General features: G+C 38.6%; 1 protein-coding gene across 2 annotated transcripts in view; it reads right to left on the bottom strand.

Moving 5' to 3' along the window:
* Positions 1–1,244: 1,244 nt before the first annotated feature.
* Positions 1,245–17,899, bottom strand: part of RPRD1A (regulation of nuclear pre-mRNA domain containing 1A) — a 40,011-nt gene continuing 23,356 nt past the window's right edge. The window contains exon 7 of one of the 2 annotated variants that reach the window (XM_080684066.1): positions 1,245–4,706. In XM_080684066.1, coding sequence (XP_080540192.1) covers positions 4,557–4,706 — 150 coding nt within the window. In that variant the 3' untranslated portion in view covers positions 1,245–4,556. Of the gene's footprint in view, positions 4,707–17,518; positions 17,695–17,899 lie in introns of those variants that run through there. The other variant, XM_080684067.1, reaches the window with a different exon arrangement.

Below are 17,899 nucleotides of genomic sequence, written 5' to 3'. Positions count from 1 at the left end.
TCCATGCTTTGGGCTTTTGTTTCAATATCTTGGAATTACATATACATTATATAGAGTAAGTAATTCTCCCATCCAGGAATGGAGAACTGAAGCACCAGCCAAGAGGACTACATCTCCCAGAATGTCTAAATGATAAGAATCACAGAAAGTTCTGATTCAGTTGGTATGTGCCTGTATGCAAATGTCCCAAGTCTTATCAAAGAAGTTTGGTGAACACTGCCAGAGATTCCCCGATTTCAAGTATTCCCCCATTCTGCTCTAAATGCAAGGTGTGGTGAGAGGGCCTGTGCTCCAAAGGAGTTCAAGCTACTAGTGAGTCTGTTCATTCAAAAGCACTTAAGCACCACTGAGCAGGAGGTCACAACAGAAGATTTAGTCTTGTCCTCTGCCCATAAGGAACTTGCTATATAATGAACTGTAAAACCCATACTTTAATATCTTTTTTTTTTTTAAATATATTTTATTGATTTTTTACAGAGAGGAAGGGAGAGGAATAGAGAGTTAGAAACATCGATGAGAGAGAAACATCGATCAGCTGCCTCCTGCACACCCCCTACTGGGGACATGCCCGCAACCAAGGTACATGCCCTTGACCGGAATCGAACCTGGGACCTTTCAGTCTGCAGGCCGACGCTCTATCCACTGAGCCAAACCGGTTTCGGCTAATATCTTTTTTTTTTTTTTTAATATATTTTATTGATTTTTTACAGAGAGGAAGGAAGAGGGGTAGATAGTCAGAAACATCGATGAGAGAGAAACATCGATCAGCTGCCTCCTGCACACCTCCCACTGGGGATGTGCCCGCAACCAAGTTACATGCCTCTGACCGGAATCGAACCTGGGACCCCTCAGTCCGCAGGCCGACACTCTATCCACTGAGCCAAACCGGTTTTGGCGCCATACTTTAATATCTTATCTCCTGGAATTTTAAATTGTGAAGCAAGTCATGGACCTCAAAAGTTGGTCTAGAGCAGGGTTGTCAAAATATAGTCCTAGTGTTATCAGCACCAAATAGTTAGGAATGCAATCAGACCTTACCCCAGAAGCTCTAGTTGAATATGCCCCCTGGGTGAGTCTGATGTTCCCTCAAGTTTGGGAACCACTGGCCAAGCAAAAGGAATCTCCAGCAGTTTCTCCACCTACGACGCTGAATACTTCCAATACTTCCCTTCCCTTCCAGTCCGTTAATCTCTCCCTCCCCACCCCATATCCAATCAATCAGATTCACAAAAATAAGCTACACATTTCAAAAAGAACATAAAACTTTATTAAGAACATTTTATATTGTCATCAGATAAAGCCAAACAAATAGGGGTAAAGAAACAGGGAAACTTCGTTTTCCCATGTGCTATTGCCACCTCGGAACACTCATGTGTGTGGCAACCCACTTGGGTCCCCTCCCTGCTAGAGGGCATCTATCAATCAACTCTGCATTCGCTTAAAAAAAAAAGAACACTTGTGTGGATGGCTGGAATTACAGGTGGCAACAAATGCTATGTATAAATTCAGTGGGTAACTCAATGCTCCCTTTCTACACACAGAACTGGGTTTACACTTTTTAAAAAAGCTTCATAAAGCGTAACAACTATGAAACAATATTTTACCTTTAGGAGCTATTTCTTAATAGAATACAAAGCAGTTTAGTAGCTTATGTTATTTCATATAATGTCAATTTTTAGAATGGAAATTTCAGAAAGGACAGTCTAACTTTCCCAACTAATTTGTACTTGAGTTTCTTCATTCTAAAGATTTCTCAGAACCAGTTCAATCCCTCATAGATTGAGTGTTGCTCATCTACAGTGGCAACTGACAACCTAGTTTTTGTTCTTTTAATTTTGCAAATCAAGATGACTGGGTCATCCCAGCTTTTGCTGATTCTGAAGGAGTTCCTATAGAAAAGGCCTGATGGTTTGGAGTGCCTGTGAGAGAAGGTGCCAGAACAGCTGCATCTGGGCTCTTTTCCCAGAGGGGAGCTGGCTACTGAGCATAGCTGATCTGACTCCTGGCTGCCCACGTGGTTCTTTACTTACTGTAGTAATGGAAGGAGCAGAGGGAACGCCAGGGAATCTGCTCAAACTGCCACTCCAGACAGCTCTCACTGTTTATGGAGAAAAGAGTGATGGTATCTATTCACACTACAGCACCCCTATGCAAGTGGGGCGATACTTTTCTTTTGAGGGCCAGGCCAAACTGCACTCAAAGATACATGGTTTGCCTCACATACACAGTGGAGAAAATGCTCATGATTTAGAATTTAGTATTACAATACCCACATCTAAGCCCATTTCTTGAGAAGTAGTCTACCTTTTAGAAAAGACTATTTACTACTAAGGCTTACCATGTTTTAACTGTCATAAGGCTGAAAATGTAACTTCTAAACCACACCATATCATTTGTGTTCAGTCAGTGAATTAACCAACAACCAAAGGTTTGAGAAGGATTGGTCATAGGGTGGGATTGGGGTTTGGATTCAGGTTGAGTACTATCAACAAATTGCATCAAGCTCTTTAAAAAAATAAAGCATTTTTATAATAAATATTTAGAGCGGACACTGGCATTAAAATCAGTATCTAAGTCAGAAGTCTGTCGTAAATGGTGAAAATATTTCAACAAACTTCTAATAGATTTCAAAGCTTCCCAGGCATACACAGTTTATAAATTAGTTTTAAGTGGAAAAAAATATATTTTGAATGAATAAATCACCACTTTAGCATATCATAAATAAGGTCAAGATTTTGAAAATAAATTAATATACAAGTTTTTGCTTTCACTAACAAAACAACCTAACTCACATGATATACTTTTAAAACAGTTATAACTAGGTTTTTATAATTGTGCATTTGTTACACACATCTACCAAGCTGAATCTTTTTCTTATATATCCTACACAGAGGGACAGGGGGACACAAGACAGACACCCCAATGTGTGAGTCTGACTGCTGCACATCATTTGTCAACTACATTAATTATGTCAACATGAATTACATCCATGGTTAAGTGGGTTAGATTCCCAGTGAGTTTTCTGTGGTGGTGTTCACACGGAACCTAATTATAATTGTTCCTGTGAGAACATGTGTCCCAACTCCCAAAAGGTAACTAAAAAGCTTTGGACTAGAAGCCAGATGAATGGGGACCACTTACATGTGTCTGCTTTGAAGAAAGGTTAAATTGTTAGAAGCACTGTTTCCAGAACTACTGGCTATTAAAAATAAACATTTGCCTTCTCCTTCACATATAAATTCTTTTTATACTCTCTCATACTGAGGAAGAAAGAGTGAAGCCATTCAGACTAGTGAGACAGAATTGGCTTGCGGATTTAAAGATGTTTTATTGACTATCTAATTTGAACCTGCTTACAACAAAAAGGAAAATGTCTAATATGTAAAGTAATGAATAAAAAAAATGTTTATCCTAAGTCATTACTGAGTACAATTCCACAGCTTAACAATGTGATTTAAGAAGAAAGCAGGAGAGCATGCAACTGCTCTAACACACAGGGTTAAGAGGAAAGGTAGAAGTACATTTGTTTTGGTAATTCTAAATATACAAATATAGTATTTACCAGATCTACCCTGTAGTGCAGCACTGCTTAATTTCCAAATATACAGTCATTCAAAAATCTTAAGGAAACATTGAAAATGTTCCAGGCTACTTTACTGAACATTAATGAATATTGTGTCCTTGAGATATTAGAGCTAAAAATACCATTGCTTTTAAAGTTAAAGGCTATGGGAATAATAAAAGTATCACTATTTGTTTCTTTTAGTCCCACAGATGGTTTTATGTTAAAGGGATCGATATGTTAAAAGAAGACTGATCTGGCGAAATGAAAGCTGTCCTCTTAGCAAAACGTCAACATTACATTTCCCAAGCATTTCATATTATTCTGATCAACTATTTCTAAACAGTTTAATCAAGGGGACCCCTACTTTACACTCCTCTTGTTAAACACTGGCAGCTGGAATGGAACCCCTATGGTGCTCTGATTTGACCCTAAAAATGATATCCATGATTAGTTTTAAATTACTGACATCTAAGGAATAAGGAATCAAAGGCATTGAGAGGCACACAAATGATATTTTGGTCGGGGAGGAGGGTGAAGATTAAGTTGAAACATTAAGTCCCTTCTACAATCAAGTCTAATTATACCATAATTAAGTCTCAACCAAGTCCTGATTAGCTTTTACCCTTCAGGAATTACATACTATATAGTGATTAGATACTGAAGAAAAACATTTGAAAATACATAAAGAAATAGAAACATGGAATTTCTCACAAGGCCGTGGATCAAAAAAATTTACAAAAGAGCTTTTGAAAATAACCACTATTTGTGAGCTTATTAATACACAGAGATCACTTTGTTTAAACTAAGTCATGTTAACTTACCAATAAAATAGTAAACAAACCAACATTTTAAACAATTTTATAAATTACTTGTCATTTTTTGTTTGTTAGTGTCACTCTCGCTACAATATACAAAAATAACGCTACAGGACTATCCACCTAACCTGTCTCCATCTCCCGCACAGTCCTGGGCCCTGGAAAGAGACTGGTCATCAATCTTCACTGTAGATGTCCCCAGCAAAGGGCAGGTGCATGTGGCTGCCAGTGACATTGGGCAATCGAGATAAGTCCGGCAGGCTCTGGATCCGGGACCTGAGTTCTTTACGCACCAGGGAAACTCTGGCTAACTTGCGCTTGTATTCCTGTAACATCAAATACTTTTCATTAGAATTCTGGCAGTTCAGAGAAGTGCTATACACTCAGTTAATGCTGAATAAAAAGCGATTATTACAATGTAAGATTTAGGATCAAGGGACTTTGGAAATACACAACCAGGTAAACTGTTATTCTTATGAACAACCACAATCTTTTAAAAAAAATTTATTGATTTTAGAGAGAGGAAGGGGGGGAAAAGATGTGAGAGGGAGGGAGCGACGGGGGTGGGGGTGAGACATCGATGTGAGAGAGAAACATCAATCGGCTGCCTTTGGAATGCACCCCTACTAGGGATTAAGTGTGTGCCCCGATTGCACATCAGAATCACCTAGGGAACTCAGATTTTTCAAGAGAATCCAGCCCCACTCCATATCAATTAAATGAGAATCTCTGGAAGTGGGTCCACAGCTTGTGAATTTTGTAAAAGCTCCCCAAAATGATGCTGATACACAGAATTGTGAGCCACTTCCCTGTAGTTTTTCTGCCTAAAATTTAATCAACTAGTAAGATTTCTTTGTACTATTGACCCTTCTCTTTCAAAGAATAACTACAACTGGGGAAAGGAGCTGGTCAGAATTACCATAACCCAACTGCTCTAAGAGAATGAGGGGAAGGAGGGTTCTGACACACTGGGACCTGGGCACACGGGCAGACAAAGGATAAGTCAAGGATGGCTTTGGGCACATGGGAGAGGAGTAAATCCTTGCCATGTCTTACATGTCCCTGCATTTCTAATCTATCATGAAGAGCAACAAAGAATAAATAAAAAAGAGCTTAATAAGGAGCCATAATCTCAGCAGTTTTCCTCTTCCCTTTCCCCCTTCACCAGCGATGCACACAAACACCAGGTAGGTTCCAGCAGAGTAGCGCAGTGGCATGCAAAAGATGAGCACTAGGGTATTTCACATCAGAGCTGCATACATCTCAGCTGGGTGTCATCACACATCTCCATACTCAGCACATGCTTCTTCCTTAGGACATGTGAGTATTAGGGTATACACACATCTCCATCTGTCTCATTGTTCTTAGGTGAGTCATTTTTTAATAAATAATACCTAAAACGCTCTGGGGTCAGCACAATACTTAGATGCCGAATGTTTTGAGAAATGTCATATATGGTTTTAGTGGTCATTACTGCCCATCCTAATCTCTAGCACCCAGATAAGATGTTCTTCAATTATTAAGATTTCTCTTAATCCTTTCATTCAAGTGATATGTGGCACCCTGGCCGGTGTGTGCAGTGGTTAGAGCGTCAGCCTGAGCATTAAAGGGTCATGGTTTGATTCCTAGTCAAGGGCATGTACCCAGGTTGCAGGTTCGATGCCCAGCCCTGGGCAGGGTGAGTGAGGGAGGCAACGAATCGATGTTTCTGTCTCTCTCCCCCTCCCTGCTTTCCTCTCTCTCTAAAAATCAATGGAAAAAAATGTCCTCAGGTGAGGATTAACAACAACAAAAAGATTTGTGGCAATTAAAAGCCCTCAGCCAACTGGTATACTTTGCACACAAAAAAACTGGTAAACATAACAAAAGCTGCAATCTCTTAAGCATCTATTATGTTAGGCATTAAAATAACCTCATTTAACCCCCTCTATGAGATCATCCTTCATAAACCTGTGCAATCATGCTTTCCCACATTAGAAACAAAAGTCATCTTAAAGACAGGAGATTTCAGTAGCAGTGGCAAACTGTCTCATGTTAGCTTGAAGAGGAAAGTAAATGAAGCCTGATAACTTCCTGATTGTACAATCCAGGGCACAGCCCTAAAAATGTTTAAATGTATTGCTGGTGGAGATGTAAAAAGGTCCAACCAAGGTGGGGAACAGTTAGTTCCTCAGTCATCCAGAGTTGTTATATAACCTAGCAATTATACTTTTAAAAAATAAAGAAAAATGAAATTGTATGTCCGCACAAAAATTCATACGTGAATGTCCATTGCAATATAACTGGTAAGTGCCAAAAAGTAGGGAAAAATCCAACTACCCATCAAATAATAGAAAATATGGTATATCTCCTACAGTATAATATCATTTGGCAATGAATATTAATGGAATACTGACATATGCTACAACATGGAAGACCCTTGAAAACATGATGCTAAATGAAAGAAGCCAAATAGACCATAAATACTGTGTGGTTCCATTTATATCAAATGTCCAGAATAGAAAAATTTAGAGACAGAAACGAGATCTGTCATTGCTTAGGGCTTGAGGTGGGCTGGTGCAGAAATAGGTAAGAGGTTTCCTTTAGGGCAGACAAAAATGTTCTAAAATTATATATACTGTGGATGTACTAAAAAACTATACTTTAAATGGGTAAGTTACCTGGTATGTGAATTATATCTCAATAAAACTGTTAAAGTGGGGGAGGCTTTGTTAGTCTGAGAACCTAAGTACCACTGATAGTATTGTTTTTAATGGGAAAATGGATTCCAAGTTCTGCTACTTTACTAAGAAATTCACTTTTAATAAAATTCACATGAATAGCCCTAACCGGTTTGGCTCAGTGGCTAGAGCGCCGGCCTGCGGACCGAAGGGTCCCAGGTTGGATTCCGGTCAAGGGCATGTACCTTGGTTGCAGGCACGTCCCCAGTGGGGGGTGTGCAGGAGGCAGCTGATCCATGTTTCTCTCTCATCGATGTTTCTAACTCTCTATCCCTCTCCCTTACTCTCTGTAAAAATCAATAAAATATGTTTTAAAAAAATTCACATGAATAAAGGAGAAAGTGAGCTGGTCTTTCCAGATGCAGTAGATACCAAGCTCAAACAATAGAAATACTTCCCACCCAACTCTAACCTGACTTCCTGGGAAGACCAATTTGATATCTGTTAATGCAAGTATTATAGTGAATACCATATGTGATGGGCAAGAAGGTCAAAAGTAAGTCTACAGAAAATAAGCACAAGGTTTATAACTCCTTACAACCAACATTTTGGATGTCAGTTTGAGTCTTCTACTTTTAGCCATTACTGCATATTATTTAAAATTTTCAAACATAGCATTGTCATTTGATCTGAACTCAAAGGTCTCAACTGACCACACTTCAGTCAGCAAACATTTGAACATCTATCAGAGTATGTGCCCATCACTGTGCTGGAGACACAAAGATGAATAACAATCCTCACATAGAAGAGCAGTTCAACGGGCAAACAAACAAGTTAATGAAGTAGGATGTGTTCCATCAGAGGCAAAAACTGATTTCTATGACATACAAGGTGGAGGATTTCCCCCCACTGAGTTCAGGGAAGGGGTTCAGAAGTGAGGAGAGGTAAGAACACTCAGTTCAATGGAACAGCACGATAAAAGGGCAGAGAGAATAAAGGGCATAATATGTGCATGGCAATTTACTATTACGATAATGCATGGTGCCATGTAAATTTCCTTACCACACACGGTCATATTTCAGTTGTGAGAGAATTCGTGTTGATATAGAAGAGAATATATCTGAGGAAGAAACCGAGCCAGTTTACTTCATTGTCTACGAAAGCAAAGATTTAGGGCCTGAACCAAGCCAAGAGTAAGAGCTTCACAAACTATACTGTGTGTACATTAACTTCATTCAAAAGACAAGAACTGTATAGTGAGAAAGCTCAGCAGGACTTGGTTGTGGTTACAATGTGAAGAATGATAAGGGTTCAGGCTCCATGAGTGGTTGGATGCAGGTGCTATTATGTCAGAGCAAAGACAGGCAAAAACTCCTTGGGACTTTTGGCAGCATTTGGAAATGCAGTTCTAGCACTCTGGGATAGAAATAAAGATTTGGGCTTTATCATGAGCAAATAATTGATTTAAAACCTTGAGATGGCCTAGCTAGTGTGGCTCAGTGGTTGAGCCTCGACCTATGAACCAGGAGGTCATGGTTCAATTCCCAGTCAGGGCACATGCACAGGTTACCAGCTCAATCACCAGTGTGGGGCGTGCAGGAGGCAGCTGATGAATGATTCTCTCTCACCATTGGTATTTCTCTCTCCCCCCTTTCCCCTCTAAAAAGATGTTTTTGAAAAAGAAATAAAATTTAAAAAAATAAAACCTTGAGATGTGTGAGCCAATTAGGCTTATGAGTGCGTACATGGCAGTGTTTTTCCATGATTTTCAACCATTTTGCCTCACCCTTATCTTCTGTATATCCACCATCAACCATGATTTTATCAAATTTTATATTTTGTAGTTTGTTTCAGGAAAAATGCATTTACAGTGAACGTGGTTTTCTGAATTATCATTTTACACCACATCTCATGATTCCAATGTGCACCTAGTGTTAAGAGAATTAGGCTAACAGCAGAATGCAGGAATGTTCCGTGTCAGGAAGAAATGAAAAAAAGCAGAAAATGTGAATTAGAAAAATGTAGTGAGCATCTATTTGGGAAATTTTGAACTTTTTTCCTTAGGAAAAAACTATCTTTCCCAACAGATGCTTTGGGTGCTGTGGCTACAACCCAACACTTTGAGAACAAGGCTGTTTATATCCATTCTCTGAAGAACTCAGCTGTTATCCTTAACCAACTCAGAATCTCTGCTCTCCAAATTCTTGTAAGCGAATTCAATTTAAAAAATGGATTGTAATTTGATATTTGAAAAAGGTTCACTTAAAGTATTACATATTTGAAGTTTAATGGATTCCCACACCTTATGTGTGAGCTGCACATGGAAACTTATTCCCAGGTATGAAAAGGGGAAAAAGGACTAACGTTACAGTGGAGAAGTTGACAAACACTATCCCAGCCAATCAAGGGCACATCAACACTGGTAAGTCATGTTGACAGAATGTACTCTTGATAAAATGTGATGAAAATGGCACTTTATCTAGGTGCTCTTCCTTCCCCAAACACATAACTCTAGTCCATGAGAATATCAGACAAATCTCAATTGAGGGACATACTACAAAACCCTTAAGTAATATTCCCCCAAACTATCAAGGACATCAAACACAGGGAAAGTCTAATCAAGTGCCACCAAGAAGAGTCCAAGGAGACATGACAAATAAACGTAATGTGATATCCTAGATGGGATCTGGCAACAATCACATTCATGTTCCTATTTTTGCTGATACTTAAGTGAGGAACTAGACTTACTCATGCTATATTTACATTATTTTCATTTTCTGTGTGACTTTTTAGCCTCATTCCCTTAGCATACATTATCCAGTTACTAAAGAATCATATGACCTCAGGGTCATAAAGGTCAGTTAATCTGGTGTTTCCCAAATTGGGTGTCTCATGGAACATATTCCACAAGGTTTTAATAGGCCATAAATTAGAGGTTCTAGGGCCTATTAGAGGTTCTAGAATCTAGGCTATTTCGGGAGCAAAAATAAGCGTCTTTGCTACATTCCTGCTCCAACCCTCAATATGCTCATTTACAGAGGAAAAGCTCCAACAGCGGAATCTGGTTTGTAATATTCCTCAAAATCACTGAAATACGTACTACCATCTCCCAGAACGAACCATTTATATATAAAGGCAAACATTAGACCCAATGTTGTCCTTGAACCTCTTCTTGACCACCGCCAATAGCAGCAAACTCATTTTATCCTTCACCTTTTTTTATTATAGAACTTTAGGTTTGTTTTTGTTCAGCGCTTTTCACCCCACTCTCTTCTTGCTTGCATGGTTCTGCTGAGCCCACTGTAATTCTTATCCTTCTGGCTTCAAGGGTTTCCCCGTCTTTGGTTTACTGCAGTTGATAATATGCCAAAGAGTGTCCTGCCTGGAGTTTGTTGTTTCCTGATGAGTGGTTCAATGTGTCATTAATTTTGGAAATACTTGGCATTACTTCAAATGTTTCCTCTGCTTCATTTGTTCTGCTATTCCAAGTACGTGTGTTACACCTTTACAAATTGTCCCACAATTCTTGAATATTCTGGGCTTTTTGGTTGTTCATTTTTGCATTTCAGTTTGGGAAGTTTCTATTGACCTACCATCAAGCTCACTGAGTTTTTCTTTACCAGTGTCCAGTATATTGAAGTGACCATCAAAGGTACTCTTCATCTGTCAGTGTTTAGTTTCTAGCACTTGATTTTCCTTAACCATTTCCATCTCTCTACTTAAATGTTTTTGTACAGTGTCTACTTTTTAAATAGTTAGCATATTAATAATCAGTTATTTTAGATTCCTGGTCTAGTAATCCCAAAATTTGTATCATACATGAGTCTGTTTCTCACTTAAACTGAGATTATTGGGTAATAGGAACTGAGGTAAATCAGCCTTGATGGTGAGTTTTATGGTAATCTGTGAGGACTGTGTTAATCTATTGGACTGTGTTTAGGGTATGCTGTAGATATAGAAGGCAGAAGCTCAAACTACTTTATTAAACAGTCCTTTCGCATTAGGCAATTCTGGTAGAATGGTCTTTGTCACATATAATACATCCACTGTTCTTTTTGCCCTAACATAACTCATGTCTATCCAGAAGTCTGAGCTCTGATACTCGCGAGGTATTATTTCCATTTCTTTTGCCATCTTGGTCCTTGCCTCAGGATACACTATGGTAAGTTAATTCCTTTTATTAATGTGAAATCCAGAACTGAACAGAAATCCCGCTGCGGTTGAGCCAGCATTCCATGAACATCTAGTGTAGCTTAACATTATTTATACCAGCTATGTCACTATGCTAGTAGCTACACGACCAGTGCTTCCTTCCATGAAGTGATGCCAAGTCTAGTTCTGACCACATTGATGCACTTAACTTGGAGGAATCTAAATGCATAAGCAGAAATTTTTAAGCAGAGAGAGAAGACCATGAAAGTAATATGAGACCCACATCAATCCCATTCTTTGTGCAATGGTTAGGTACCAGCAGGTCATTGAACTGTGAGCCATGGGTATCAGAGGCAGTCCTACTTCAGTTGAAGTTGTAAGCAAATGTGTGCATATGTGCATTTTTCAAAGCTGTTAGCATCTCAAAGGTTAAGAATGCCCATTCTCATATTCAATAATCTTTCTCATGTTTCATGCACACACGAGCACGTACACACACACATTTTAAATCAAACTATGTTTAGTTACACATATTCCCAAGTCAAAGGGTAACTAAAATTTCATTAGCACCCAGCCAGCGTGGCTCAGTGGTTGACCTATGAACCAGGAGATCACGGTTTGATCCCCAATTGGAGAGAATACCCGGGTTGTGGGCTCAATCCCCAGTGTGGGGCATGCAGGAGTCAGCGGATCAATTATTCTCTATCATCACTGATGTTTCTATTTTCCCTCTCCCTTCCTCTGTGAAATCAGTAAAAACATATATTTTTAAAAATCTTATTTGCAACTAGTGGCCCGGTGCGCGAAACTTGTGCACATTAAAAGGGAATTACAGGAAATATTTTAATATTGCTATTTGCCCTTTCTCTATAATAGAAGTGTTAGAGATGAAAGAAAATTAATAAAATGTATATGAAAATCTCCCTCCTGTTAAGAGTCTGGGGCACGCAATGGGACCTAGAGTCAAGTCCCCAACCAGCACCTGCACACGCTTCAAAAACACAGGAGACCCAGACCTGGCCGGCCCCACCCCCATCAAGCCCCACCAGGCGGGGAGCATGGCCTGAGGTCCCCCATCAAGCCCTGCGGGGCGGGGGGCACGGCCTGAGGTTCCTCGCCCTGGCCAGGTGCCATGCAGCCTCAGGTCCCTTCTGTTTGGTCATGACGTTATGGCATCCTGGCTAATTTGTATATTCCTCTATTATTAGATAGATTAGAATATAAAACACATTACTGTAGTATGTATCCAGCATTTAATAAATTATCAAAATTTATCAAGTTTACTGAAGCTGCCTACTTAATATTTGTGCATTTTATTATATGTAAATTATCTCAATTTAAAAATGTATTAAGTTTAATAACCCTTAAAAACTCCCAAGAATTTACTTTATATTAGTATGACTGGCTCTTAAAAAGATTCAAAGACTACAACAGGCTTTGCTATTAAGCAATGACTTTCTCCATAACCTGATCTAAACATAACCAGATCTGAGAAATGCTTTACAAACCATCTTGCTTTAGGAAGTTAAGTCTGACAGAATTCTGAGATAGATAATGTTAGTCTAAATGACACAGGGCTCTCCTTACAATGAATTGACCTAAGTACATAGGAGGTTCACATTTTGCTTGAGCTAATCTGATGTGCATAGACATAAAAATGACAACTTATAGTTCTGACACAAATCTTATACTTCAAAGTGTTGAGCTGAGCCCAGCCAGTGTCGCTCAGTGGTTGGGCATGGACCTGTGAGCCAAAAGGCTACTGTTTGATTCCAGTTTAGGGCACATGCCTGGGTTGCGGACTTGATCCCTAGTATAGGGTGTGGAGGAGGCAGCCGATCAATGATTCTCTCTCGATGTTTCTATCTCCCTCACCCTCTCCCTTCCTCTGAGCAGATAAATTGATTACATGCTATAGTTACCAATATTACCACTCCCCCAATAAATTATAATGGCATACTGAAGGAATTGGACTTAGAGGCAATACTTTTATTAAATAAATATCATCCAATATTCTTAAAAGTAAACATCTCCCCACTAATTTGTCATATAGACTTAGTTCTGTCAATAGGTCCAATAAGTATAACTTATTTATCCCAATGTGGAGAAATAGAGTGGAACAAAATACATCAAAATATTAATGATTGCTTTCAGTGGTTAATGTAAACTTTTTTGCTTTTTCAGGTATTTTCCAAGTTTTCTACAATAATCATGTATTGTTTTATGTTGATCAAGAGTTTGGGGAGAGCTCAGCTGGCAAGGCTCATTGGTTGGGCATCGACCTATGAACCAGGTCGTTGTAGTTTGATTCCCAGTCAGGGCATATGGCCAGGTTGCAGGCTCAATCCCGTGTGGGGCATGCAGAAGGCAGCCGATCAGTGATACTCTCATCACTGATGTTTCTCTCTCTCTCTCCCTCTCCTTTCCTCTCTGAAATCAATAATATATATGCTACAGCCGAAACCGGTTTGGCTCAGTGGATAGAGCGTCGGCCTGCGGACTGAAGGGTCCCGGGTTCGATTCCGGTCAAGGGCATGTACCTTGGTTGCGGGCACATCCCCAGTGGGAGGCTCTCCCTTCCTCTCTGTAAAATATCAATAAAATATGTTTTAAAAAAATAATAATATATATGCTACATGCAGCCCTAGCTGGTTTGGCTCAGTGGATAGTCAGCCTGCAGACTGAAGGATCAAGGGCTCAATTCCGGTCAAGGGCACATGCCTCGGATGCAAGCTCTATCCCAGGACCTGGTCATGTGGGAGCCAGCCAATTGACGTGTCTCTCTGTCCTTCCCTCTCCCTCCCACTCTCTCTAAAAAATATCCTCAGGTGAAAATTAAAAAAAAAAAAAAAAAAAGCTACATGCAGAGAACACTTTCAGCAATAGATTTTTAAATTTGCATTTAAAATTTGCATATATATGCTATATATAGTAAACATTCTTATTTTCTATATTAAAAGAATCTGACATTGGAAATTTCTAATCATCAAATGTCTCAGGTAAAACAAAATTTATCTTAAGCATTTAAAAAAATGAAAATTGAATGTTTTCAAAAACAAAAAGTTTTGTAAAAGCAAGCACTCCGAAAAATACTGTCTAGCACAGTGGTTCCCAACCTTTTTTTGGCCATGCCCCACCTAAGCATCTCTAAAATCCTGATGCTCCCCTGTGACATGTAATTCTTATTATTCAAAAAATGAACTCCTATTCACATGGAGGAGCCTAAAAGGCCATTAACTTGATCTAAACAAGCTTCCAAAGAACACAGGAACCAATGAAAAAGAAAAAAACGAAAGGACAGTTGATGTACTAAGGAAGAAATCACTAAGAAATTGTTAAAAAAATAATAATATGAAGTGATATGAAAAAATAGCAAATAAAGATAGAGGGGCAGACAACAAAAGCAAACAGTATTTCCAAAAACAGGGAAAAGGCCAAGTAAGTTAAGTCTACTTAGCTGTCAACTATAACTGAAAAAAAATTTCATAAAAAATGTCTACCCAGCAAATACTGTCTTTTAAAAATATTAAGCATGTAAGCAAATATATATCTAAACTAATAAAAGGGTAATATGCAAATTGGTCAGGATGCCCTTACAGTAACGACTGAACAGCAAGCTGTGTGGGGCAACAAGGCTGGCAAGGGGGGTTAGTGAGGGACTACCAAACGACTGAACAGCAGGCTGTGTGGGACGACCATGCCGGCAGGGGGGCAGTGAGGGGCGACCAGGCCGGCAGAGGGGGGGCACTGAGGGGTGACCAGACAAGCAGGGGGGCAGTTGGGGGCAACCAGGTGGGCAGGAGGGGCAGTTGGGCGACCAGGCCGACAGGCAGAGGCAGTTAGGAGTGATCAGGCAGGCAGGCGAGCAGTTAAGAGCCAGCAGTCCCGGATTGTGAGAGGGACTGGGCCTAATCTGGCAGTCGGACATCCCCTGAGGGGTCCTGGATTGGATAGAGTGCAGACTGGGCGGAGGGGACCCACCCCCCCCCATGCACGAATTTCATGCACCGGGCCTCTAGTATAACATAAATGGAAAGAAAAATTCATATACACAACCTGATTAAAATTATAACACAAATGCCAAAAAGTAATACAAAAATCTACTGTATAATTAAAAGTAAGACAAATGTACCAATAGAATAGAGGAGGGACTCCATTCCCATGTATATATAGGAATTAAGTATAACAGAAATGGCTTTTCACAACATAGTAAAAGACAGGCTGAGTAATTAATCATTAATCAATAAATGATGAGGAAACAATGAAGAAAAAAATAATTTTTAAGTATCAGATATACAAAAATTTAAAAGATCACTGAAATTAAGAGAGGGCAAGGTTGTATTGGGAAAGATGCACTCATACTGCAAGGAATTTAAAAAAGCATTAACTTTTGGAGGGGTTGAGTACACTATCAACACTTAAAGACATACATGCCCTTTGACCTAGCTATTCTATTCTACTTATGACAATCAAATCCTGCAAATATTCTTGTACAACTATACAAACTGCCAGTACCCGGATGTTCTCTATGTACTACATATAATGCACAAACTAATAAAAGCAACTCAATGGATATAATCCGAAGCCAGGAGAAACTAAACAAACATCATACAACAAATACTATGCCCTCATTTTTTAAATGACTTGAATCTGAATATACTGATGCAAAACTGCAAAAGATAAACACTGTCCTCTCTGACAGCTTTCCTATCCTTACTTCTAGAACTCAGAACTATGACTGATTTTTTCTTGTAAGAGCCATCAAATTGTGATTTCCAATTCTCTGCAGAAGCCTATCAATTTAAACTAATCAGCGGTCACCAACCTTTCGGACCTCATGGACCACCAGTGGTCCTCAGACCACCAGTTGGCGACCACCACTCCAAAGGTTTCCTTAACAATGTACTATGAGGTACATAGGAATTTTGTAAAACCAGTTTCAACTATATCATGAAAAAATACTTAAAATTGAGCAAAAAAAATCTCATTGAATATGGAAGCATTTCTGATCTCCATATTGCCTCCTCTCCAGAAATATAAAAATCAAAATGTCATTATAAGGCCCCTATCCATAATTGCCTCCCAAAATAACAAGCTAAGTGACTAACAGTTCATGCAATAAATTCAACTTCTAAATGAAATGATTTCCATAGCAATCTATGAAATATTTTATAAATAAAAATATTAGATGTATCAAGTCTATTTTAAATTATCTACTTAATTGGCTAAAGCTAGCCATAAGTTGAAAAAATAATTCACCATTTCCAAAATTAAAAAACTTCATATTTTCATTCATAACAAATCTATAATAATAAAGTGTAATATGCTAATTAGACCAGACGTCCAGGACGAAACTCGGGCTGCGAGGGAAGCCCAGGTCCCAGGTGCGGTGCCGGAAAGAAGCCGGTGCTGGCAGGGGGAAGGAAGGCCTACTCTTGCACGAATTTCCTGCACTGGGCCTCTACTGCTTTAATAATAGCCTCCTTAAGAAATATGATATAACCAATTCCTGAACTTTTACATTTACGTTTCATTAAAATAAAAAAGAGCATTTAATGACACATTGATGCCTGGTTAGTCACAGCTGATGTTCAAAAATGGATGAGAATTTAAAACTATTTGATGATATCACAGCTGATTTGGTAATTATAAATCTTGACCTCTTAGTCTCAACTTTAAAGTGATGCCACCTACTTAGTACAAAAAATGTCCAAATATCTCAATATTTTTCTATCTTATGACAAAGGAATCACTTAGTTATAAATAACAATTTACAAAAAGTTCTGTGGAATGACCTCCTAGTTTATTAGAAACCTAAATATTTCTTTACATGTAAAAAATGTTTAAAATCATTTAGGTCATTTCTTTGTAATAGAAAATTGTCATGTTGAAAAAGAACACCCAAAAAGAGCTCCTAGAAGACTTTATTTCAAGACAGCAATTACCTCTGAGGAAGCAGGAACAGTTGCAGAGATGGGACTCAGGTTTTTTTTTAATCTTATATTTCTTTAAGTAAAAATTGAGAGCAAATATATCTTTTTGGAAACTGATTCCCTGGCTCTAAATAATTCACTACCTCTTTGTGACCTGGGCAAGTTATTTAATGTCCTTGTGCCTAAGTTTTCTTACCTGTAAAATGGGGATAATACTTCCTGATATATAGGATTAAATGAGTTGACATATGTGAAGTGCTTAGAATAGTACCTGATATACATAGTGTTATTGTTATTAGCATCAGCCTCATCACATACTAAGAATAGGGGATGGGGGTAGGAGGGTAGGATCTGTTCTATTTTCTACATTTACATTTAAAACAAAAATTCTATTTTTCTAACCAGTGATAAATAACCAACTTAAGTGAGAAAGTAGAATAACAAAGTTTCAGTCTTCTCAATTTTTAAAAACATGAGACAATACAGGCTTTGGAGTTTGATATTTATTTTTAACAGGAAGAATATGCTAATGATGATGACACCGTTAGAAGATACGCCATGTCCAATACCTGCAACAAAAGCTCAACAGAAGTTAAAGAAACCATACCAAAAGGCTAAAGACAAAAACTGTATGACATTACTTACCCTTAATTCTGCTAACAATAAAAGAAGTAACAATATGTTTAAGACTGAAGCTCCATTACAAGATCAAAAACTAGTAAGTTAACTATCAAAATTATCTTTTAAACAAATTCTTTTACTTTCTATAGAGAA

Source organism: Plecotus auritus (genome assembly GCF_963455305.1).
Source record: "Plecotus auritus genome assembly, chromosome: 8".
Classification (NCBI taxonomy): domain Eukaryota; kingdom Metazoa; phylum Chordata; class Mammalia; order Chiroptera; family Vespertilionidae; genus Plecotus; species Plecotus auritus.
The sequence above is the reverse complement of the archived record's forward strand: the minus strand, read 5'-3'. Positions and strand labels throughout refer to the sequence as shown.